Source organism: Homalodisca vitripennis, chromosome 2 (genome assembly GCF_021130785.1).
Source record: "Homalodisca vitripennis isolate AUS2020 chromosome 2, UT_GWSS_2.1, whole genome shotgun sequence".
Classification (NCBI taxonomy): Eukaryota; Metazoa; Arthropoda; class Insecta; order Hemiptera; family Cicadellidae; genus Homalodisca; species Homalodisca vitripennis.
The window spans coordinates 196030509-196057507 of NC_060208.1; the positions used below are offsets into that span (position 1 = coordinate 196030509).

At 35.5% G+C, this 26999-nt stretch overlaps 1 protein-coding gene across 3 annotated transcripts in view; it reads left to right on the plus strand.

The window, feature by feature from the left end:
* The first annotated feature begins 216 nt into the window (after positions 1 to 216).
* The window catches only part of LOC124355236 (voltage-dependent calcium channel subunit alpha-2/delta-4-like), an 88307-nt gene continuing 61524 nt past the window's right edge, over positions 217 to 26999 (plus strand). For all 3 annotated transcript variants that reach the window (XR_006921749.1, XM_046806278.1, XM_046806279.1), the window contains exons 1-4: positions 217 to 328; positions 7485 to 7566; positions 8428 to 8538; positions 26604 to 26901. Coding sequence is in view for 2 of the 3 variants with exons in the window: in XM_046806278.1 (XP_046662234.1) it covers positions 246 to 328; positions 7485 to 7566; positions 8428 to 8538; positions 26604 to 26901 (574 nt within the window). In the remaining variant the exon portion in view is untranslated. The remainder of the gene's footprint in view (positions 329 to 7484; positions 7567 to 8427; positions 8539 to 26603; positions 26902 to 26999) is intronic.

Consider the following 26999-nt stretch of genomic DNA (forward strand, 5'->3'; position numbering starts at 1 on the left):
ACAGCAGCAAATTATTCCTTACAGCGAATAAACTAATAAGATACTGAGATCGGCGAATAAGTGGAATAAAATAAATCGACCAAACGCCTGTAACTAATTGTCAGCAATATACGGACAAGACTAAACGCCTGCAACTTAACCAACGCAACCCTATTTGATTGGGGAACTGCCAGGATAAAAATACACCCGAGGCACTCACTATACACCGATCTAGGCCGCTATTCTCTGCAGTCTTTAGTTTGGTTATGTCTCTGAAAGAGGTCCTTTGGGTGGGAATAGTGCTTTCGCTATGTACGAGCCTGGGAGAAGGAAACAAGGAAGAAGAAACGTGAGTACAACACGAGGCTGTGATAATATAATCACAATTCTCCTTAGTAAACCTGTTACAAAACAAGTTAGTAATTTCAAGCTCTCATTATGTGATTAACTAATACTTTATTCAATTCTCTATATTATTACTTAATAATCAAAACTTATTCCTTGTCAGTTAGTTATCTTCAAAATGAACCGATTTTATATCTACAACTATTCTTTAAATAAATGATAAATGTTCCCTCTAAAGAAAAGGATTTTTTATCCAATCAGTTTTGTTAATAAAAATAAATGTTATTGTTACCATAAACATGAAACATAACATATAGATTTGTTTGGCAATAATAAAACCATGCTGGTAAAATTGTATAAATTAATTAATTAACAACCACTTTATATATAACTTAAATTGTGGAAGAAACAAGAAAAATGTAATATTCTTATAAAAAAGAAATAAAACAAAACATATGTGGTACTTACAGCTTCTTTATATAAATATATTTTTAAAATACTCAAAAGGTTATTACAGTTATCGGCAAAAATAAACATTTTTATGAACTATTCCATCCATCCAATCACAAGTGAGCCAAATTATTGAAGTTTTCAGTGAAGGATTATTACATTTTAAGTGGCTAGGAGCAAATATTATTGCTTAGCTATTGCATGTAACTTTGCTTGCATTATTGTACAGTAGAGATGGAACATTAAGTACCCAATCTCAATTAATACCTTGTGTACCTTAGTTCATTGAGAATGAACTAATGACTGGGAGAAATATTCCCTCCTACTTCATTCAGTCTGGTTGGATCTTACCAGAAACTTCATAGACTCCAATAGTTGGTGGTAAGTCTTGTATCTGAAATCTTCAAAAGTATCTGATCCAGAGTTGACGTAGGAGACATATTCACTCCTACTTCATTCAGTCTGGTTGGACCTTACTAGAAACTTCATAGACTCAAATAGTTGGTGGTAAGTCTTGTATCTGAAGTCTCCAAGAGTATCTGATTCCAGAGTTGATGTAGGAGGACAATATTCCCTCCTACTTCATTCAGTGTTGGACCTTACCAGAAACTTCATAGACTCAAATAGTTGGTGGTAAGTCTTGTATCTGAAGTCTCCAAGAGTATCTGATTCCAGAGTTGATGTAGGAGGCAATATTCCCTCCTACTTCATTCAGTCTGGTTGGACCTTACTAGAAACTTCATAGACTCAAATAGTTGGTGGTAAGTCTTGTATCTGAAGTCTCCAAGAGTATCTGATTCCAGAGTTGATGTAAGAAACTGATTTCCCTCTTTCGACCTCTTTCCCTCTCAAGTTAGGAAGCCTTAATATCAATCACTTCTAAGATAGGTAGGGGAGACCGGGGCACTATTGGACGTAAAAAATTTTTAGTTTTTTGCCTTGTGTTTAGTTGGTCTTCTAGAACCCCACAACAAATTTTCTAGATAATTTGAGCACCCTTTTATGTGGATTATTTTTTTTTTATAAACCTCTACATTTTGTCCAAATTTGCCCCGTCGGGGCAGTTTTGGACAAAATGATTTTTTATTGGGGCACAATTGGACAGTGCTAAAAATTGGTTTAATTGGACATAAAAATAACTCATTTTATAGGTTTCAAACATCATCTATATTTAAGTAAACATATATACAAACTTTATAACTGAAAAAAACAGAAGACACACGTAAAAAACTATTTGAAATTAAAAAGTAGTCAAATTTTCCTTGAAAACAAAAGCAGTTTTGCTGCTCTGGATGTCCCACCAATTATATCTGGTTGTCGCAGCTTGAACTCGATGTCTTTGGTTTCGACAAAGCTGACTTCAACATTTTCTGGGAAGTAAAACTTGTAAGAGTTTTGGTTCTTTTTGAGAAATTTCACACTGAAACCATCAGTCACATGCTCCTCTATTTGGCCAATAAAGTGGTAGATGGCCTTCTTAGAAGCAAACTTTGTCAGTATGAAGTCATTTGTGGCATAGTTTTTATCAGGAAGGTAATCAAACAGTTCTCTTCATCCTCAGAAAAGTCTTCAGGACTAAGGCCTCCATCGTCTAGTTTTATTTGTATCTCATCTTCGTTGCTAGATGAGTCATCTTGATACAGCTTTTTTACAGGCCCCTCAGTTTTTTTCTTCTTACTTTCCTTTTTTACTGCCCTCTCTTGTTTTCTTTTTTCCACCAACATTTTCTTATGTTCTTTTTCTTTTAACTCTGCTACAAGAGCATCTTTCTCTGGAGTATCAGTCAGAATTCGCGAACGACCTTTTTTTCGGCCTCGCCTTTCCTTTTCCCTTAGGAACGTATTTGGGGTAAGGCATGACATCCTCTGGAGTAAGCGTCAATGTAGTAGGTCTTTTAACATTTACTGGTTGTGGCGTTGATGGGGCCAGGTAACATTCGGGTCAATAGTTGGCTTGTTTGATGATTGTGAGCCTTGTGGGTCGTCAGAGCTTTGGCTATTTTCCATCAACGGAAAGTCACATGACGTACCAGGCACTGGATTATGGTTGTTGGTTTCTTCTACTTGCGATGACATAACACGATCAGTCACACTGGCACCCTTGAAATCAATTGTCAGTGAACACACTGCGGCTGAGTGGATAGATTCCAGCTTTACGAAATCCACTTTTGATGTTAGATGCAGTGAAAGATTCAACAAATGGTTTAGCAGTAAGCTGAGCAATTTCTCGAATTGTAATCGTATGACCAGGATGTTGAGATAGCCAGAGATTGAATTCAGAACGTAAGCGCACTTTTAAACGGACTAAAAAAATGCTACATCCAGCGGCTGACTTTTGTGCGTTGTGTGTGGATGGCTAGTGATCATATGTATGCCATGATCTCTGCTGTACATCACCACATCCAAGCCAATGTGGGACTCATGATTATCCAGGGTTAAAAACCACGGGGTTTTCTTTAGAACATTTTGTGGCCTTTTTGGATATGTTTTAAGCGTCTCTAAAAAGAGAGCTGATGTCATCCAACCAGAATCAGAAATAAAGAGCTTTGCTTCCTTCAGGTGCCCCAATCATGTAGGCAAAGTTTGGGCGTTTTCTGGGGAAAATGTAAATTGGTGGCAAGTAAGTCCCATCGGCGCATATGACGGCACAGAAAGTTATTTGCTCCCCTCTCTCCTGATACGACTTGGCCCACCTGTTTTGTTCTCCTTGCTGCAATCACTTTTGGCGCCTCCAGCACAGTACTTATTCCACTCTCGTCTAAATTTAAAATTCTTGACGGAGGAACTTCTACTTTTGCGAACAAAGCTTCTAGGTTGTCAAATACGTTCCCACGTTGTGTTTATTTAAAGCTAGTGTTCTGGACAGACTAGTCTTTTCTGCTTGGCGAAGTGAAAGTCCTTGATGTCTCTTCATAAAATGGTTTAGCCATTCTTTCTCCTGATAAGCCTGTAGTACGCCATTTAGCAGGTATGCGTTGATCGAGATTCAAAAGCCAAGGCATATTTGAAGGCTAATTCCCTGGCCATCATGTAAGTTAGGCCATAGTTCATTCTGGACCTTTCAATGCAATAGTCTGCAATTTTTTGTTCTTGTTCAGGTGTAAATACTTGTCTTTGAGAGTATTTAGTGTTATAAACAGGGGCCATATCTTCTATAGTAACCTCTTTTACTGGCTGGTGCTCATCTTCAAACCTCTTGAAATAAAGTTACATTTTCATTGCCCACAGGCTCATTGACATGATCCTCATTGTTAAGCTCATCAACTCCATTACCATTGTTAGGCTCATTAGCTATAAGACTATTCTCATTGTTGACTTCCTTTTGCTTTACTTTGTTGAGTCTGAAATGTAGGGTCGACTTTTTAAGCCCATGGGCTTCGGCAGCTTTCTCTAATGGATCGGTAGTTACCATTTCTATAGTCATTTAATGCCGCTACTATAGATTCTTCAGAAATATTAGCCCTGTCTGTTTTCTTTATATACTTCCTAACCATCTTTAACCTGGAAAAACAAAAAAAAAAACAGTATGTTAGCAATGACAAAACATAAAATAATGTTTTGTCCAATTGTGCCCCATACTTTTGTCCAAAACTGCCCCCGAGGTAGGTTAAGATATAAAAATTGAAGATTACAGAAAGGAAGTGACATAACCTCAAAATGAATGAATTCATTGCATAGTCAGTTAAACTAACAATTTCAAAATAATAGACACAATTGTTTCAGGATAATACTTACTGTGAAAGAGATAAGTTTGTGAATATGCAAAATCACTTCATTTTGGGTAAAAAACATAAAATATGAACTCAATTTCTAAGAAGATGTGCCACAATAACCAAAACTTTCCACAGTGAAATGTGACCGTCTCAGGCATACCAAAATGGGAAATTGAAGGGAGACAAAAATTTCCCTCTAGCTATAAAAGGCATTGTCCAATAGTGCCCCAGTCCAATAGTGCCCCGGTCTCCCCTACTAATTTCTATCAAAAATTCATTTAAAAAAAATTGTTGTTTTCAGTTATTATTTTTCAAGAATAATATTCAGCAAAAAACTTGAAATGTTGTGTAATTTATTTGGAATTAAATAATATGTTATTAATTTAAATGTGATCCTAATTTATTGTATGGTGTTTATTCTTAAAATAAATAAAAATGGGTTTTGGGCACAGCATACAGGCTAATCATTTTTAAAATATCTAAAATGATATTAAAAACAGTTTTTTAGCAAAAAATTCTGGATAAACGATTGATTGATAATAATATGGTACTTAATAAAGTACCATATTCAAATAAATAAAACAATTGCTTTCAAGACAGCTTATAATTGTTTTTAGCAAAGTCCCTAGTTTGAAGAATCTTTTGATGAGTACTGAATTGCCTAATCTAGTTCAGAATCCAGATGCTAGTAAAAACATTTTAGTTTTGCCGTTCTTGTGATAGCAAAACTTGTAACATTCGTAAATCCTACTAAACCCTTCACAAGTAGCTCAACCAAAAACACATACTTGATGTCAAGTAATATTAACTCTAAATGTAACCTGTTGTCTTGCATAGTTGTCCCAGGACTATTATAATGGTTTAATCGCAAATCCCTTACATAATAATGAATAATAACCGTCGGTCTTCAACCAACAGGCAAAGAGATAGATTGGTTCAACAACACCCATCGGATTATTATTTGGTTACTGTTACTTATAAAAAAGGGATTGTAAAGTACCAGAATATTCTTCAAAAATCCAATCAGAATATTTAAAACAAAACAAGGCCATCAATTAATCACTGTCTAAATTACATTTTGTACTGAATATATTTTACAATCTTCTAGGCAATATTAAAAAAATTAATAGTGTTTACTTGTTCTAGATTTGAATTAACTGTGTTTTATGTACATATATATATATATATACATGAGGGCAGTTCAAAGAGTATCGGACTTTTCTTAATTAAAAGTGCATTTATTGAACTAGAGCTGCAAACTTCTAATCCCCTTCAAAGTAGTCTCCTAGGTGATGCACACACTTCTCCCAGCGCCTCTGCCACTATTCAAAACATTTCTGGAAGGCATCTTTTGGAATGCTGTTAAGCTCGGCTGTCGTATTTTGTTTAGTGTCTTCTATTTAGAATTCTATAAAGAATCAAACTATTTTAAATTACCTCAGAGATGAGGTAAAATTCAGATGGATTTTAATTACTCTATAAATGTCTATCTTAGACTCACAAAAATATTTGTGACAACCTATTTAACATAACAAAGTTTTCAAGGCTTATGTGTCACTGATTTATATCTACGTTAGTAAATAACTTCCAAGATGTTTTACCCACAAGATGAACATTTTCTAAAAATCCAACCAAACAGTATTGATTAAAATATAATATTATGTATGTGATTAGGTGATATCATTATTATTTAAACTGGTTTCACCCCTTAAATATTCGTTTCAAAAGTTATAAAAGATTAACCCCATGAAATTAGAGTATTACACTCTGAGTAAATATTCTAGTTATTGATGTGTCTACATGGGGCCACTTACTATTACAGTTTAAATTTAATGTTAGGTCAAATACTAATAAACTTTTACAAGTTTAGACCAAATTCACTAGCGTATATACAAGTCAAATATAAATGTCTACAAAAAGCCTTTTATCTTTCTAGCAACTTGTAATTTATAAGATATATTATTTAATGTTTTAATTTATTGGTTTAGTTTTCAACTTAATTTTGGTCTAAAAAGGGAACTTACTTTCATAACATTAGGAGTTGTTACTTTTTTCACAATTTGTTGCATATAAAATGGTTATAACTAGTATTAAAAACTTCTAGATGAATGTTTATTGTAAGAAGTGTAATTTTTTAAATAATGGGATTTATGATATCCCAATCTACACTTTCCAGAAATTTGTGGTATACTATGAAATAGCAAAATACTAATGTTTAGAGTGCAAAGGAACAAGGTCTTTTCCATTTTTGGTACGATTTACGTATTTATTGTTCTGTTCTTGTAGTTACTTAACTGACTGCCTTAACAACAAAAGACCTTTCAAACAAATCCACCGATAAGTGCAAGGTAGGTCTAACACTAACAAACACATCCAACTTCACCACAAAACTGTAACTAGCTCAGGATATTCCAATTATAAATAGGTACCAGAAGGATGGCTACAGTATTTGGTATTTGGATATCCTGTTTTCTTGGCGGTATAATTAGCTAAAATGTCAGATTCCGTCTCTATTTACTTCACATCCCTCATTTACTGAACACATTTCTTTCCTTGGCACACGTTTACTCATTTCTTGTGCCTCTTCCACACGTTTTAACACTCAGCTGGAAGGGAAAACTTTGCATTGCTCATTGACAGTGATATATCACTTCTTTACAAAAATTGGGTTATAGAAAGAAAATAGTCTTTATTATTTTCACTTCCAGTTTGAAGTTTATATACACAAAAATATGGCTCATCATTTTTATATATACAATTATAATTGTATTGGTAATTTTTTTGTTTGATTATACAATTTTCAATTGATGAATAGCATTAGTAGACAGTGGAGATGATTGATATTTAAATTATAAATATGATGTTACATTATAACTCAAGTTACATTATATAAAAATTTTAAAAAAATCATCAGTAATATACTGTTTAAACCTATGTAAACCTGAGCGCAGTTAGTTTAAGTAATGAGATTAATTAATGATTGTAACTTGTGTTTCAGTGTAAATATTTGGGCACAAAATTTAGGTGATGAATTATGGCAGCTTGGCATGCATGTCTCAAAATACGACACCATTATTTCTGTAAGTATAAAATTGTGTAGTACATACTCATTGCACAATAGTGTACTCTTACTAACAGTTTTACTTCTCCACCAATGGAATTTCAGTTACTTACATATAGTGTTAAAATTTGAAATATAGAATAAAACAATTCTAAAATTAAGTGTTTTTATTATTTAAAAATTTTTATTGGGTGATTTAAAACACTTTATAAAGACATTTTTGTAATTTTACAATGAGATTTGAAATCCTGTTATATTATTCCTCAGAGAGATAACAACGTATGCTAAGAGGTTTCATGTTTGAGTTAATTTGTATTGACTAAAATAAATGTCATTATCAGTTAAATAATTTGTTTAACTCATGAGTAGTCTTACATATTGTGTTAAAATTTGAAATATAGAGTATAACAATTCTAAAATTAAGTTTTTTTATTATTTTAAAATTGTTATTGGGTGATTTAAAACACTTTATAAAGACATTTTTATAATTTTACAATGAGATTTGAAATCCTGTTATATTATTCTTCAGAGAGATAACAACGTATGCTAAGAGGTTTCATGTTTGAGTTAATTTGTATTGACTAAAATAAATGTCTTATCAATTAAATAATTTGTTTAACTCATGATAGTCCTAGTAATTCCAATTATGTAATAGGTTCCATCTAACATTGTGTTTTCCACATCTCCCCCATGTACAACTCTGCACTAGGATGTCTCAGACCTAAGACTTATTAGATTAGAAACTTTATTAAGTGTCCGTATGTAGGATAGGATTTTACTTGTATTTACAAAAAGTAATTTCTATTATTCCATAAGAAATACTTATTAAGGTGAACGTCAAGGCATCACTTTTAGTTTAATATTCTAAGTTTATTTTCAGAGTTATTCAACATTGAATGCACGAGTCCTACCGACAAATGGGGAGTCAATACTGAATTCTATAGTTGAAAAAGTCAGCAAAATGTTAAAAAGGAAAATGGATGCTGTTATGGTAAGCTAAAATCTGCTTTGTTTATTTTCATTTAGAAGTACATTGTAGTGGTGAAAGTTAATTAGAGAACTAACAATGGTTGAGTATAAAATATGTCTATACCTTTAAATAAATTCTTTTTAATAAGATATTGTACCGTATTGATTTTCATGTAAAATCAAGAATCCATAACAATGTAAGGAAATTGTTATTAGATACATATTCTTTTCCTTCATTGGTAACATAAAAACATATTGGTTATAAGGAAATCTCTTCTCCTAGTTTTGAACCGTTTATGAAAACCTTAAAAATGAGAAGTCAAAGGGTGGTACTAAAAGGTTACAATTTTAGCTACTCCTAAATGTTATTTATGCTTATGTTGTAAGTAATTAATTCTGACTTATAAAACTTTCAGTTGGTTGCCATTTTGTACTGGGTTAATATCTCTGGGTCACACCCTCTAGTTTGTGTAGTTAGTTTTCTTTTATCAGGAACTTTAAAAATAAGGGGCACATGATGGGGCTTATGATTTGAAATTTTTGAGCTGCCCCCAAAATCTCCCAATTTGGGTTTGTGAATGAAGTAGTAATCATGTCCAAAAGGCACTTCAAAACGTGACATGAAGATGTGCAGGGTTTAGGTTTTCTAGAATGAACCATTACAATATTAACAAGGTGTCTCTAGACTTTTTTAACACTGCATTATAATATTTATTCTATTTTGTTACTAATACATTAACATAGTCCAAATTTGTTAGTGGGGAGGGTAACCAACATAGTTATTGTAAGTTTTACCCCATTCACCTTTTGCTTTGAGCTTCGAAACAACCAAATTTATTTCATCTGAACCGTCATCATCTGTTTTATTAGTTTTAATCATTATTAATGCTTCCTGTTACTTTTATCCTCTAACAACTAGATATTACTATTCATAAGTATCTAAATTATAAATTTTCTGACTGATCATGTGTTACCTTACAATCTAAAACTGCAAATTTTAATCTATTGTTTATCTTTGACCTGTTACAGAACTGTCATTTAATCGTGACATGAGATAGTTTAAATGAATTAATAAAAAAATATTATTTTATAGATTGGTAGACCTCAGACCAAGATTCTGAGCTTAGATGTCTACAAAAATGTCTATGTTACTATTTTCAAATTTTCTTACTTCTTTCCTAGTTAAATTTGTGCTATCAGAAACTGCATTCATCAAATTCATTAGTTGACCATCATGATCCGAAATTTGAGTAATTACTCCATTTACACGAACATTGTTTGGTTCTATATTAGTAATAAAGTTGCAAATTGCAGTCTTAGAGTGATCTGTTACTCGGGTGGGAAAGTTAACCATATACTTCACACCATATATAGACAAAATATTTACAAATCTGTTATAAGTATAATTTTTTATCAGAACATGTATATTAAAGTCTCCCTCAATTACAATTTGTTTAAATTTTGTGCACAAAACATCTAACAATATTTCTAAATAATTGTGAAGAAATTGGTCCAGATTTGAGTAGTTTGGAGATCTGTAAATACATCCTAATATAAATGAAAAACTACCTGTTGTTATCTCTGCTAGACAATACTCAAACTCTTTTTCTATTAATAATGACTGAATGGAAGGCATTTCAACACTCTTAAAATCTATATTTTTATGAGCTAAAATTATAACACCTCCACCTCGACCCGATTCCCTTGAAAAACAAAACGCTGTTACATAGTTTGAAATTTGTAGCAAATCCAATTCTTCTACTGTCATTTTATGTTCGCTAAGTGCAACTAAATCCGGTTTTGATTCTTTAAGGAAAATTTCAAGTAAATCTAAGCGAGATGGAAGATGTTGTACATTGTGATGTAAAATTGATATTGTATTTTTGACTATGTTATTGGAGGAAGCAGGAAATGTACTGGGAATGTGATACTTGGATGAGCAATTGGTTTGATTAGTTATCTTTGTAAGGTATTTTGTGACATTGGAGAGTTTAAAGGAGAGGAAGGTTTTACATCAAAAGCTTCAATATTTTTTGGTGACATAGTTAGGGTGTTTAAGGGGGACTCGGGCAACTGTTTACAGAGCGAGTGTTGTGCTTGAAATGTGTGGAGAAGGTGGTTTCTTGTGATCTGTTGTGACCTCTGGGTGTAGCTGTGGCTTCTGCGTAGCTGCGATCACCGGGAGACACCGTTGGAGTGGATGTTGGAGTACGGCTCTCGGGAGTAGGTTTCTCAGCTTGCTGTGGTTCTGCAGGTTGTTCATTAATATTTGTCTCTGGTGATAGTGCTGACTCTAAAGTTGAAGATGATGTTTCCAGTTCGGCCAAGATGGTCAAGATGGTAGTTCTAGAAGAAAGCTCAATCAATCAATCAATCAATAATACTTTAATCATAATCATAAAGAACAGAAATAAGCGTCAAGTTACAGTAAGAAAAGAACAGGTAGAATAGAAAACCAGAATAAGATGGTTTACAAAGTGTTTCTTCCGGTATTTTTGTAGTCAATGCTGAGGAGTCCTCCAGCATGTGTCATGAACTCGTCCATTGTGTAAATTGATTTATTGATTAGCCATTCTCGAAGTTGTCTTCTCATTGTAGCTGAATCTTGAGTCTTCAACTCGTCAGGTAGAACATTAAATAGTTTTGCCCCTGCATATGAAAGCTTTTTTTCAAACAAGGCAGTCCGGTGGGATTGAAGGATGAAAATCGTCGGCATGGCGAGTTTGTCGCCCATGTATGTCTTTGTTTTTTTGGTAAACTTGAGTCTGCAGGCAAATAAAACAACTTCTAAAATATACAGGGATGTCACAGTTTAAAATATTAAAGTTCTTTAAAGACTTCACGACAGCTGTCAAGGGGTTGAAGGCTAGCCATTGTTCTAAGGGCTCTTTTTTGAAGGACCAAAATCCTATTTAAATTACTGCATGAACTGTTTCCCCATAAGATTATGCCATATCTGATCTTTGATTCAAAGAGTGCAAAATAAGTGATCCTTGTTGCCTCAAATGTACTTGTAGCTTTCACTCTTTTTATGGCAAAAATAGCCGAGCTAAGTTGGTGGCACATCTCGTCCAATGTGGTGTGGCTCCAAGACAGTTTTTCATCTAGAGTGACACCAAGGTTGTTTTAGTTGATAAGACACGTTCCAACCCTGGAGTTTCGCAAACTGCATCGTCATGTCTTCCTAGAATTAACTGTTTTTGTTTTGCACTCGTTGAAAACTAGATCATTGTTCAGACAGTACTGTTGAGCCATATTAACAGATATGAAGGTGCTTATTTCAAGTTGCTCTATTAATTTGTTGCTAGATACAAGAACTGTGTCATCAGCATATATGACAGGATAACTAAAGTGGTTTATATGGGATGGAAGATCTGATATAAATAAAAGAAACAGTACTGGGCCCATTACAGATCCTTGGGGCACTCCTCTGGTTATGGGTAGAGGGAAGATATTCCAGTTTCTGTTTTTTTTCCCATTTAGAGTATGCTTGATGGATACTATTTGTTTTCGTCCTGTTAAGTAGCTGCCAAACCAATTCAAAACAGAGTGCTTTTATGCCCAAATGAGCTCAACTTGCTTAAAAGTAGGCCGTGATCTAGACAATCAAAAAAGCTTTACTGAGATCAAGAAAGGTGCTTGTGACTGTGTTGCCTGCGTCAATATTGTCAATTATGTGTTCGATTAGGTCTGTCAATGCTGTAATGGTTGATTTCCCCGCTAGAAAGCCGTGTTGTCTGTCAGGAATTAAGTGGTTTGTGTTAAGATGATCCATTAATCTACTCAAAACTATTTTCTCCAAAACCTTGAAACTGTTGGAACTAAAGAAATTGGCCTGTAGTTTTGAATCTCATATTTGCTTCCTTGTTTGTGTAGAGGAAACACCTTTGAGAGTCTCAATTTAGAAGGAAATACCCCTTGGCTCATTGATTATTGATAACATCGGAAAGAGGATGGCAGAGTTCCAGTCTGCAAGATTTTAGGAGATTAGCTGAAACTTCATCTATTCCGGAAGACGTAGAAGATTTCAATTTGTTAATTGTGTTAAGTACTTCGTCAACATTTGCAGGTTGAAAGGATGAAATAGTGTTAGCTGTAAGATCAGGTAGGCTATTAAGTGTTGTCCTTTGTTGGTAACTGTTATTTTTCTTTAAAGTTTTCTCTGCCTATTGTAGCGAAATATTCATTGAAAATATTTGCCACCTCACCAATGTCGGAGACTGTTTCCAAGCCAGTGTTAATCTGCCATTCCTCCTCTTGAGGTGATTCTTTCGAAGGTCTTACTTTATTTATTGTTTCCCAGATTGCTTTGCTTTTATTAGAGGCTTGGTTAATATGTGCTTCATTTGTTTTGTTTTTTTACTTCTTTCAACTTAAGGTCATATGTCTTCTTCTTTGCTGAGGCCCTTACTTTGTCTTCTTGGCTGTTGGTTGACAAATAACGATCCTGAGCTTTCAGGAATTGTTTCCTTAGCAGGTCAATATCAGGATTTAGTAGTTCAAGATTATTCTGTCGACTAGGCTTGACTCTTGTTTTGGTCACAGGACAGGCAATGTCCATAGCCGATGTTAAAATGGAAAGGAAGTTGCATTAGGCTTCTTCTGCACTGCTGGACTCATATACCTTTTCCCAGCTCTGGATAGATAGTAATCCCTTGAGGCATGTAAGGTTATTATTATTAAAAAACCTTTTTGTCAATGATGTTCCTTTCAGCTGTTTCGAAGGTATGTCCACAGACGTAAATTGCCCTGTATGGTCTGAAAGTCCTGTGTGCACAACATCAACAGAAATAGAGTTAAAAATCGAAGTTTGTACAAACCATGTCAATAGAAGTTGAAGAGGTGTGAGTAATTCTGGTAGGTGGGAGATCTAGTCGAATCATGTCAAAAGGAGCAAGAGCTTCATCAAATAGTATTTTTTCTCTTTTTGTCTTATCTAACATGTCAACGTTAAAATCCCCAACCAGGCAAATCCCGCTGTTCTCCAGTGGAATTCTTTCCAGAAGATCGGAAAGGATTAAAAGTGCCTGGCTGAGAGATGCTTTAGGTGGACGGTAAGCACCAAGATATACAAATGCCGTTTCCTGGTTATCTGGAGTTTCACAGCAGCGACTTCACATGTTAGTTCAATACTTAGGTTTCTCTAAGTTGAGACTTTTGACTTCATAACCAATCATGTTATTTCTGTAGATAGCAATTCCTCCTTTTATATGGTGTTCTCTATTGAAAGAAGTTATTAGAGAATAATTTGGAATTTTTCCAATTTTAATTGTTTCACAGTTTAGTCCGTGTTCACTTATTACTAAAATGCCCGGGTTAGAAGTATGTAAAAAATGAGCAAGCCGATCAATTTTATTGCCAAGTCTGTCAATATTTTGGTGAAAAATTGACAGTTTTCTTGATTTTTGAGCCTTTGTATTAGTTACAACTTGGGGTGGTGGGATGTCTAGTTCATTTCCTTCATTTTGGCCTTTGTTAGCTCTCCAAATTCTAAAAAATTATCTTTTGAACCCTCTGTAACAGAACATTTATTATCACAGCTAAAACTGTAAGTAGATTTGGAGCTGTTTTTTGAGGGCTTCTTCAATGTTTCTATTAAAAAAAATCTTCGAAGGATTCCTTGTCAACCAATTTTTTAGCAGTGATAGGGGGTCCTTTATAAACTTTTTAAAGGGCTGGCTATTGGCTCCTTAAGTGGAATAACGACTTCATCTGAAGTAACTGCAGGTTTCTCAGGGGCAGTTTCAATGGTGTTCCTGTTGTTGTTGGAGTTTGAAGAAAGTGGGGAAACCTGTTGACTGGCAGTTACTTCTTCTGCCACTTGTTTGTAGATTTCATTTGGAATGAGCATAGTTGTTGGTTTTACTCCACTATGTAATGTTGAGGTTGATATTTGAACTTCAACTTCACATTCGACGACTTTCTTCATGGCAAGATTCTTTATCATTTCAGTAACCTGGTTTTTACCTCTTCGGTTCATGTGTAAGCCATGCGCTGTGAACATATGTCGAGGCAGGAGATGGAGGGGAAGAAGTTTCACCGTGCCATCGTGCACTTCCCTAATGTTCTCCAGTTCAGCATTTATTATTGTAATATTTTGATCTAGCTCCCAGCGGTCATGCCTCATGGGTAGTGATCTCTTCAGCTCAAATAATAAATGTCCATAACACCTTACTACTATATCAATCAATCAATCAATTAATCAATAATTCTTTATTACAATATCATCGAGACATGTGATAGAGTCAAGGTACAAAATTAGTGATTCAAACTAAAGGCTTAATATTCTGCTTCAAATGTTCATGTTGTCCTGATGCAGTTGGTGTTTTCTATAAATTCTTGAAGAGTGTAGACAGGTCTCTCAAGCAGCCACCTCTTAAGTTCCTTCTTCAGCTCCAGTCCTGTCAGGCTTCCCAGGGTTGGCGGGAGCAGGTTTTTCAGTCTTCGGCCAGCATATGTTGGTGTTTTCTCCTTAAGGGATGTGCGATGTATTGGCAGGATGCATTGTGACGCATGCCGGGTATCATAGGAGTGGAGGTCTCTTCCTGTAGGGACATTTGTTCTGTCGACGTGCAGTATGACTTCCTGTATGTAGAGAGCCACCACAGTCATTATTCCTAGTGTTTCAAATGCTTTTCGGCAGGACTCCCGCGGCCCAAGGTCTGCAAGAGCCCTTATTGCTTTTTTTTGAAGGATAAGTATTCGGTTGACATTAGCAGCTGATGTTCCTCCCCATATAATGAGGCCATATCTGATATGGGCTTCTATTAGTGCATAATATGCTGTTTTTGCTGCTTGAGGGCCACCAATTTGTTTGATCCTTCGCACAACGTAAATACCTGAGCTGATCTTCGTGCACATGCTGTCTACGTGGTGATTCCAGGAAAGCTTATCATCCAAGGTTAGCCCGAGAAATTTCATATGTCTTTCCATCAGTACGCCTGAGGTCTCAAGAATTTCTTCTCTCTTCCTGCTGAAATTCATCTGGGATGTCTTGGAGGGGTTTACTGCTAGGTCATTTGCTTTACAGTATTGAAATGCTTTATTCAGAGCGGTTGCTGTGTCTGTGTAAAGATCATTTGCACTGGTGTTTTTGAGCAGTATCGTTGTATCGTCTGCATACATTACTGTCATTGTATTCGGGTTCTGAATATAGATAGCAAAATTGTTTGTCAGCAGTATGAATAAGACTGGTCCCAGGACGGATCCTTGGGGCACACCACGTGTCACTGGCAATGGGTTGGAGCGGTGCTTGCTCGTGACACGGTTCTTGGTTTGTTGCAATTCTGTGACCTGCGTTCGCCCTTTCAGGTAGCTTATGAACCAGCTTTTTGACAAATGTCTTACTCCATGGCCTTCTAGTTTTTCTGAGATTAATTCATGCCCTAGGCAGTCGAAGGCCTTGATGTAGTCTAGAAATACAGCTGTGACAAAATTTCCTTTGTCAATTTGTTCTACAAGAAACTCTACCAGGCTCACTATGGCAGAGGTCGTTGACCTACCTCTTAAAAATCCGTGTTGGCTTTCTGTTACAAGATGTTGGTGCTTGAGATGGCTCATAAGTCTTCTCAGTGCTATTTTTTCGATTATTTTGGAGAATGTTGATATCAAAGAGATCGGTCTATAGTTTTGGGTTTCTGTCGTTTCTCCTTTTTTGTGCAGAGGGTATACTTTGCTTATTTTGAGGTCTGAGGGAAAGTGACCATTTTGAAAGGATTTATTTATTATGCCTGCCAGGGGGGCTGTCAATTCATGTTTGAGGTGTTTCACCATCTTTGATGAGTAGTCATCGATACCACTTGAGGATTTGGATTTTAGTGAGTCAATTATATCTTCCACTTCTTTAGGGGTGGTTCTACTCAAAAGGAGCTCTTGATGGGTGTTTCCTAATGTTTTTAGGTTGATCACATCATTGACTTTCTCTGGTAAGTCCGAGTGTTGTTGAAGGGTGGTTTCAGCTATCCGGGTGAAGAATGTGTTCAGGTGTTCAGCCACCTCTGCGGGATCACTGGTCATTTGATTGTTGATTTTCAGCTGTATTTTTGTATTCCTTTCTTTTTTCCCTCTTCTTTCTGAGTTTATTATCTGCCATAAGGCTTTTGATTTATTGTCGGACTGTTCGATGAATTCAGCTGTTGAAGTTTGTCTTAGGTTTCTCAGTTTCAGATCATAACTTTTCTTTTTGGTGATCATCTCTGCTCTGTCCCGTATGTTGCCTGTTGTTTCATGTTTGTTCATGAAGTCTCACTCTGATGAAGTCTTCCCTGAGAGTTTTAACTTCTTCATCATAGTACATGATATGCTTGTCTGCTTTTCTGTATCTGTTGTTTGATTTTTTTCTAGGGCATGTGTGTTCCAAAGCTGCTTGTAGGATTGCATTGAATATGCTGTAAGCTGTCTCTGCATCAGTGCTCTGGTGTACACTGTCCCAGTTCTGTTGTGCAAGGAGTGATTTAAGACGGTTCAAGTTCCTTGTGCATAGATTTCTATTCACTGTGGCCCCTATACTGTTATCTTCAAGTTTAATGTTCACCCAGCACTGCTGTGCAGTGTGGTCTGACAGGCCTGTTTGAAAAACTTCAGCGCTGATGTTGGTCTGTGGGAGGTTAGAACATATGCAGTCAATTGATGTTGCTGACTCAGGGGTTACTCGAGTTGCGGGCAGGGCCAGCCTTCTTATATTGTGTGTGGTGAGTTCTTGTTCGAGGATTCTACTTTTTACATCTTGTTTTAGGTTATCAATATTGATGTCACCAATAATGATTGTGTACCTGTTGTGAGACTGGTTTTCCTCCAAGATACTTGACAAAATTTCCATTGCAGGTCCTATTTTGTCTCCCGGGGGCGGTACAACCCAAGTATGTTTATGTTGTGGTTTCTAACCCTGATTCGGATCATCGCTACCTCACAGACGAGCTCCAGGCTGTGCTGTAACACATCAACGACTTCAACAGTGCTCACCAGAGACTCCACAGAGTAAACGGTGACACCTCCCAGCCTGTGATTGGTTCTGCTGTACTCCGTTATGAGCGAGTATCCAGTGATATTTGTGTTCTCAAGTTCGCCTCGACTAAGACCGTGCTCCGTCAGGATCAGCAGACTTGGGGATCTTTCACTGAGGATATGGTTAAGTCTGTTAACCTTTATTGTTAGTCCTCTTATGTTTTGATGAAGGATGATCAATTTATTCAGTTTTTGTCCGTTCTTTATGTACTTTGGTGGCTCTTCATTTTCATTTTCAGTGTGGAGTTTAGGTAGATTCTGCCTTGCTTTTTTTGCTCCCATCACATCTAAAAAATCAGTCAAGAGAGAGCCGGCTTTTCTGTCTGCCTGTGGGGGCACACAGATTTCGGGTGATGGTGTTGATGCATCAACAATGCTGGTTGGGCTGTCACACTGTGGCAGATCAGCAGTTGGGCCGCCTTTCCCTGCATCATTGCAGATGGACGCCTTCACTTGGTGCTCTCTCAGATAGTTGTTTAAGAAGTCCTTAGCACTCTCTGTAGGGCCACGAGTCTTGGCTGTCATTGTTGGGTTCCTCTTCAGGTTAGGTCTGGGGTCCTGAAAATTACTGTATGTTTTATAACTTTCGGACGACGGGTTGAGTTCATCATGGCAAAATTTTTTATATTTTTGAGCTTGTAGTGAGATACTAAAAGTATTTATTCTCATGTCGGTGCTCTTTCTTCTTCCTCGAAGTGTGCCACCATGCTGTGATTTATTACATGGTGGGGCATCAATTTCAGTTACCCTCGATAAAGTTTTATCCGCTGGAGGTTGAGGATGTTCTTTATCATCCTGTTTTGCTTCGCCTTTGTCATTATCTATCTGCATGTTGAGAAGTTTCGTTTCGAGTATTTGCATCTTTTCTTCCAGTAAGCTGTGGCCTTTTTTTAGGAGGCCTACTTCCGTTATGAGCATGGAGTGACTAGCCATATTAGAGTTTGTGGCGGAATCAGTTTGTGATTCGGAGTGTTTATATTCCTTTGTACTCATGTATTCATCGGATAAGTGGGCTTTGTTTCTTAGTTTTAGCCGGAGGGCAGATAATTCTTCCTCTTGCCTACTTAACTTGATTTCATATTCCTGTAGTTTAAGTTCCTGTTTTTCGTCGTGCTCCTAAAATATGGATTTTATGTCACAGATACGGTCTTTCTCCTTGGCCATTTGTGCCTCAAGCTCAAAAATAATTCGTTGAAGGTGTTCGTTTTTGGCAAGATGTTTGTTCTCCTCATTCTCCAAATCTTCAATCTTTGCTTCTAAACTCTGTAGTCTGGCGGTCATTATGTTGTTTTGGTGTTTAAGAAGTTCGTTTTCTTCTAGTAGGGCCGAACCCAGCTTTGCTGCCATGGTTAGGAGTATTATTTGGTAGATGTTGTTCTAGGCTTTGTACTGAGTCATCCATTGCCGGTGTCTCGGTGTTACATTCATGGGCTTGTTCGGTCTGTTTGTAAACAGCCGCTGACATATTTTCCGCATAAATGAGGGCTTGGTTAAATTTTTTATTTTTGGAATTTTTTATTTTTTTCTGTCCATAAAATTGTAGATTATCAAGGTAAGGACACATATCTGCCGGTTTTATAACTGCGGTTTCCAAAGTTCCAAGGAAGGTGATTTTGTATTTGGTGTTATTGCCAGTATTGTCACCATCATTAACAATAGCGGGCCAATGAGGATAGCCTTTTACCTTGGCGAAAACCATATCTCCAGCTGAGTAGCTGGTTGGTTTTGATTTTGAGGTCATAATGGGTAATTGATTGCTCCAGATCTATTTTTTGTGAATTAGCGCAAAATAAATTATAAATAATATTAATATATTATTATAAATAAATTAGTAAAAATATTCCATTGTAATAGTTCCAGGGAATATGTAGAAGAATTCCTGCAAAGTCAATCAGTAAAAATGTAAACAATATTGCAATGTAAACATTAGCAGACAGCAGGATGGAGCAGAGAACCCAATCAGCTGGTTGACCTTGACCTGTCACTGCAGGTATATCTGCAGCTGTCACAGTTGGTTGGCAACTAAATTATGTGCGTTTGTTGGAGAGTAGTCCGCCTGTCACTGCTGGAGTCAGTTGGAGTACCTCACTTCCTGTCGTCTTTCTTTGGTCAAATTAAGTCAAAAAATGTTTTCTTTGTTTATTCCTAAAGTTCACTATGCAAATCTAAAGTTGATTGTGTAAAAGTGAGTGTCTTATCGAGTATTGAGATGTAGGCAGTCACACGAGCACTCAAATCTCATCTGAAAATGTCACAGAAAAACATGTGGTTTCACCTCTTATCAGAGTGAGTAATACTTTTATTTGTTTTTATCTTAAAATAGGTTACCAACTCAACTCAACTCAAATAAATTTTTATTTTCAAAAAACAATTTCCAACACTTGTACATGTTAATGCATGAAAATTGACAGCACATAGAACAAAGTCTGTGCGTGCTGTCCAGTTCAAATCTAGAATGTACAAAGTATTAATAATAAAATAAGAAATGCTATATGTTAATGAAAAATAAATAAATAAAAACAGAAATGAACTAAAGGAAACTTTAACTAAAAAATAAAAACTTGACAGTCTATACATAATTTAAAGTATAACATTTAATCAGAATCACACAAAAATTCTAGAATGTGCTGTCTTAGCACGCATTTAAATCAAAACACGGTAAAAACAAATGAAGATGGACAAACAAAAAATATCTCAGAGACGATGACGCACGGAATGACAGTGATTGAGTGGGAAGTTAATGACTGTAACGGTAAAGTTAGTAATAAGCAATTGATTTCGTTGTTTTCATTGGTAACGGTAAGTGGGGGGAAGAGGTGGGCCTCAGCACCGTCCGGACCGATCATACGAAGCCAGGCAGTGACCAGCCGCTTGAAGCCACTAACAGGCTCGTCCTGCAGGTCCCCTTATCACAGAAGGCAAGTGTCTGTACAGTGTGTTGGCGACATAGTAATGCGTTAGTGAGGTTAATAGACAGTTTTAATTAAAGGGACCTGCAAGCCCACACTCACAAGCGTTTCTTGTAGGGTAACTGTGAAACAATAGGGGTGAGGACGGCATCTTTATGAGAGTAGGTGTAGACCAGTACAGTCCTAATAAATAACTGCCTAATTGTAAAAAATATCAGTCTCCATAAATAACAGAGTAGATGAATATTGTCTTTGTTTATTAAAAGCTGCTTTTATTATTGATTTTTTGAATAACATTTAATGGTTCTAATGTAGTTTTATAGGCCCCTCCCCATGCGATGATACCGTATTGTAAAATGGACTGTACATACGCAAAGTAAACTGTTTTTTAACTCATTATAATATAGAATTTGGCCCTAATTGACGAAATATATAAATTAATTTCCTTAATTTGGACTTTAATACAATTTAACGTGAGGTTCCCACTTGAGTTTTGCATCAATAATTACACCGAGATACTTGTACTGGTCCACCCTCTCTATCAGCTGGCAATCACATGGCAGTATTGAGAGAGTCACCGCACGAGTGTAGCAGCAGCCGCAGGTCCGCAGGTGGCCCGCTCGCAGCGCGTAGTGCGATCGGTAAACACTTTGTTTTACTGACATTCATAGTTAACATATTGTCAGAAAACCATTTATGTTAATAAATTTAATTCTTGGGAAGCAGTTTCACATATACTTCATGCCAAGTTTTTTCGCTATGAATTACCACTGTATCATCTGCAAACAGGAGTAGTTTTCCTGTGAGATTCAGTTTATCTAGGTTATTTATATACACTAAAAATAATAAAGGACCTAACGTGCTTCCCTGAACCACTCCATAATTTACTTCCTGAGGTTCACTGCTAATATTATTTATACACACAACTTGGTTTCGAACCGCTTAAATAACTTATGAACCAATTTAAGGCCATCCCTTGGACTCCAATACATTCAAGTTTACTAAATAACAAATTTCTATCTATAGAATCGAAAGCTTTGGCCTAGATCAATAAAAAGAAGTAATGATTTATAATTTTCTTTTAAAAGCGTCTATTATAAGTTTATTGATTTCAAAAAGGGCGTCAGAAGTATTTTTACCTGGCCTAAATCCAAATTGAGATTTTGATATAATATTATTTATTTCAAGATAATTTTGAAACTGATATTTTACGCACTTCTCCAGTACTTTACCGACCGCACTTAGCAATGAAATCGGTCTGTAATTGTTCCATATCGGATTTATCATTAGACTTATACAAAGGTATTACTTTGGCTAATTTTAATTTTGTTTGGGAAAACTCCTGAGGTAAAACTGAGATTGATTAAATGTTTGATCGGTGGTAAAAGATTCTTAATATTATTTTTTAAAACAGATGTAGGAATTTCATCGACCCCGGGAGCAGAGCCACCGCGTAATCCGGCAACGCATCTCTCCACCTGGCTGTCTGTTTACCGGCATCAGCCGGAACACATGATCGGTTCTATAGGCGACATCATCCACGAGGGGCGGGTCGCCGGACCGCGGCAACTTCTTTGCTAAATGTGAACCTACATTAGAAAAGAAAATATTTAAAAGAGTTTTGCCACAGCCTTAACTTCAGCGCCCCCATGATCTGAAGCCTGCAGGAAGTTGTGAATGGGGAATGGGTATTGGATCGTGCCCCACCGCTAATTTCATTGATAACTTTCCAAAACATTTTTGGACAGTTCGATGAATTTGTAATTTTTTCTCTATAATAAGCTGCCTTTGTCTTTTTTTATCTCTTTCCGCCAAGTTATTCCTATAAGTTTTAAAATAATTTTTGAGCGTATCATTAAATGGTTGCCTTTTTAATGTTTTACTAAGTTTGTCTCGTTTTCTGATAGATTGAATTAGATTTACTGTTATCCACGGTTTAAGCTTTTTGTTGCGCGTACTGCTTCTTCTTTTCGGTTTAAGAGATAAAACTTTTTAGATCTTCAAGAGATTGTAAAAATATGTCACAGCAGACGTTGACGTCCTTCCTGCTGCAGCACGTGGTCCCCATGACTGCTCCCCCAACAGTTTTCTGTAGTAGCTCATGGTCCAGGAGTAAGTGTCCAATGTCACTATTAAAACGGGTGCGGGGAGCTCTGCGCTCCACCCCGGCCAGCACCCGCGTAGTGGTCAGTCAAGTCAGTAGTTAGAACTCCGGCAGTTACAGCATTACAGTCAGAGTGTTTTATAAAAATATGATCAATGCAAGTTGTAGACTGTTCTGTTACTCTTGTGGGTTTGTTAATGCATTCTATAAATCCTACTCCGCATAGGATATTTAAATATAAGTCTTTCTCATTTACATTTTTACTTGATGTTAAAGTGTCTATGTTTGTGTCGCCTGTAAAAATATAAGTCGTGTTTTCGTTGATTGTAGAATAATACTGTTTTAAGTCGTCCAAAAACAAGTTGTGCAGTTCATCGACGGGCTGCGGTACACCGCCAGTACACTGTAAGGTCTCGACCGTCAGTTTTCAATGTTCAGTTGCAGTCCTGTCGCCTCCCCCCAAAGTAATCTGTTGTACAACCCCGCGCAATTCAGTATTCAAGTAAATAACCACTCCATCATTTTCTGTTCCAATTGTTTGTAGTGCTATAAATATCAAAATTTTCTAGAGAAAACTAAACTTTTATAATTGTCAATCCATGCTTCAGTAAGAAAAATAATGTCAAATTTAATATTTAAACTTTCAATACAAATTAGTAAACTGTCTATATTTTTAAAGTAGCTGCGAATATTAAAATGGATCAGTTTTAAAACGTTTAGTGTCAGTACTGAATTTATTAAAGTATTGCTTAAACGTCAATTGTGTGAGTCAAATTGTTTCACAGTAAACACGTCGGTAACTGTCAAGTAAGTCAAGTGGCAGTACGTCACCGTTCATCTATCCGCTACAACGTCCGCCGCCGCATCGCCAACCACGCTGATTTATTTTAATGATTTTGTTTTCAGAAGAAAAAAAACAAATAAATTAAAAAAATATATATATTAAAAACAAAAGTTTAGTTTACTGAGTGCAGTATTTAAACACGTGCCATTACAAACAGTACAAAATAAAATAAAATACAACTCAACACACAAAGTTCATACTCAAAGTTACAAATTTAACATTAATATAAAACGAATTGCTTATGAGATAAAAAATCAATACAGTAATATTAAAATAGATAAAATTTAAAAATTTAAAAACGATTGCCTACATGTAGAAAAATTTTAACACAACTATGAAATATGAGCTTAAAATACTTCCTTTAGTGATAACAAGGGTTTTTTTCTCTTTTAAATTGTAACTAATAATTCAAATAACATTGAAGTACTAAATAAAACAACAGTTCACTTTGTGTAAGTTTAACTAATTAAAATATACTATTATGTTTAATGTAATCAGGTTGAAAGTTAAAATTGCGAATGTGAGGAAATATAGAAAAAAAACTTAAATTTTAAACATAGATCCGTATATAAACTCATATAAATAACTTTATTGTAAAAATAATATATTCAGCTACTTTCAAATTAATTAAAGTATATACTGTTTACAAGCAATCTGTTTACTAGTAATAACTAATGCTTAAATAAATGTAATATAAATAAAATGTTCACTGTTATGGAATAATGTCTTTTAAATTGGAGTTAGCGTAAGATAAAATTGTAATAGAACAAAACTAAAATCCTCAAAACATAGCTACAATATAAAATAAAATTATAACTATATGATCAGAAACTGTTCGACTAACAACTAACAAAATAATAAAATAACAATGAAACGTTAAATAAAATTGGCTGTATATTTTAAGGTACTGTATACTGTATTAAAAGAAAATAAATCATATCTTTGAATTATGAAGGGGTGAAATATTACTATGTGATTGTATTGGAATAATATGAATTGATAATTGTTTTGTTTTAATATTATAAATGATCAAGTAATAAAAATTAAGAAAATTGTTACACATCGTGTATCATAGTGAGGTGTTATGGACTTGGATTATTTGAACTGAAGAGATCAAAGAAAACACACACATTAACAGTGGTGGGCACATCTAAACTTCTACTCCCGATGGCTTCCAATTATTACATATCTCGTATCGTAGTGAGGTGTTATGGCCAATAGTTGAGTGTTATGGCTCAGTTGGATCTCTGTTCTTGCGTTGAAAGTTGTGTTCCACTTTAGGCCATGGAATCAGTCACCATGAGCACTGAAACTCCAAAAATCAGTGAACCCCAAAATATCACACATCACTCCATTATTTCCATATGTAATGCATATGATATATGTAACATTGGAAGTCAATGGGAGTAGTAGTTTAGATGTGCCCACCACTGTTAAAGTGTATGTTTTCTTTGATCTCTTCAGTTCAAATAATCCAAGTCCATAACACCTCACTACGATACGAGATATGTAATAATTGGAAGCCATCGGGAGTAGAAGTTTAGATGTGCCCACCACTGTTAATGTGTGTGTTTTCTTTGATCTCTTCAGTTCAAATAATCCAAGTCCATAACACCTCACTATGATACACGATGTGTAACAATTGGATGCCATCGGGAGTAGTAGTTTAGATATGCCCTCCACTGTTAATGAGTGTGTTTTCTTTGATCTCTTCAGTTCAAATAATCCAAGTCCATAACACCTCACTATGATACACGATGTGTAACAATTGGATGCCATCAGGAGTAGTAGTTTAGATGTGCCCACCACTGATAATGTGTGTGATTTCTTTGATCTCTTCAACTCAAATAATAAATGTCCATAACACCTTACTACAATATGATATATGTAACAATTGGAAGCCCACGGGAGTAGTAGTTTAGATGTGCCCACCACTGATAGTGTGTGTGATTTCTTTGATCTCTTTAGCTCAAATAATCCATGTCCATAAAACTTTACTATAATTAGAGATATGTAACAATTGGTAGCCAGCGGGAGTAGTAGTTTAGATGTGCCCACCACTGATAATGTGTGTGTTTTCTTTGATCTCTTCAGTTCAAATAATCTAAGTCCATAACACCTCACTACGATACGAGCTGTGTAACAGTTGGATGCCATCGGGAGTAGTAGTTTAGGTGTGCCTACCACTGTTAGTGTGTGTGATTTCTTCGATCTTTTCAACTCAAATAATCCGTGTAAAATTATTAAAACTGTAGCCCTGCTGTTTTTATGTACATAAAAAAATTTCAGAAGTTAACTAGGTGTAGAATAACGGATTGTAATAATAAAATATATCTCTTTTTGTTTTTAAGCCCTTCTATTCAAGCAATGTAGCAATTTGTTTGTGGTCTAGTACAGAATTAAAATACTGAAAGCTCATTATAAACTCAATTGTATAATTAATTAATACCATTAGATCTATTACCTTTTCTGCAATCACAATCCAACCAGAACTTCATTTAATGTTTGGAAGCTTGAACAGTCCACCTGCTGGTCATTTTTCTTGAAACGCTAGGCAGTTTGTATGATTACAGCAAGCACTCTTTTAATTTGTAAAAATATGAAGTTTTATATGTCTTTTTTAAGAAAGAGCTAATTATTACAAAAATAATATTAACACTTGTTATAATTAATTTCACTTGTAGTCTTTAAAAACTTAAAGATAATAAAATGAACTTTGTATTCCCTTTCTTTTGCTTCAGTCCATGAATACATATGTTATAGAATTAAATATTTGTATATGCAAAAGATGCACAAATTAATACTGAACAAAAAAAACATACCACACTTGGATAGTTGCTTGGAAATAAAAATTAGAATATGCTATATATTACACTATTTACGCATGGGTTTTTTCTGATTGTGGTTGTACATTGTATTATTTTTCAGGATTTTCAACATTTTACCAAAAGTGTTTAATGATTATACATATCTGTAATACAACTTATTTTTCTTTAGTTTGGAATGCTAAATATTTATGCCTTAATAAACGGTACCATGATGATTCTCGCTAATGCATCACAATCATATCTCTAGCATTTTGGCAACGCTCTAATGCGTCATGATCGTAACCAGTAGTGCTTGTAGGGTTAAACCAGGTGTAAAAATTTTAACAGTGCATTTAAAAATCAATAAATACATTATATCATGTTGAGTTGAATATAAAAGCTTATTACTTTTTCTGTCAGTGTATAATCGAGGCAGCGGAAGCTTTGGCAGAGGAGGCGGAGACAAATGTGACACGGCCGATCTACTACAACAGTGCCAAGTGTTCATCATTTATAGATGAGGAGACCGGTGATGTTTTCAATTCCACACTGACCAGTTGCAAGTGGGAGGAGGAAGACCCGACTCTCGCAGATGAAGAAAGGAGACCCTCAAACTTATACAAGAACATTACAGTCTCACCGGATCCGAACTTCTTCAACATCCCTGTCAATACACACGAAAGTGCAGTTCACATGCCTACTGATGTCTATGACTATTGTAAGTATTAGTTAGAAACAGGGCATGGGAATTTAGAGAGAAAGTCTTAAAATTGTGAGTGTAAAAGCACAGAGAAATCTGGATCACAAAATAAAAAG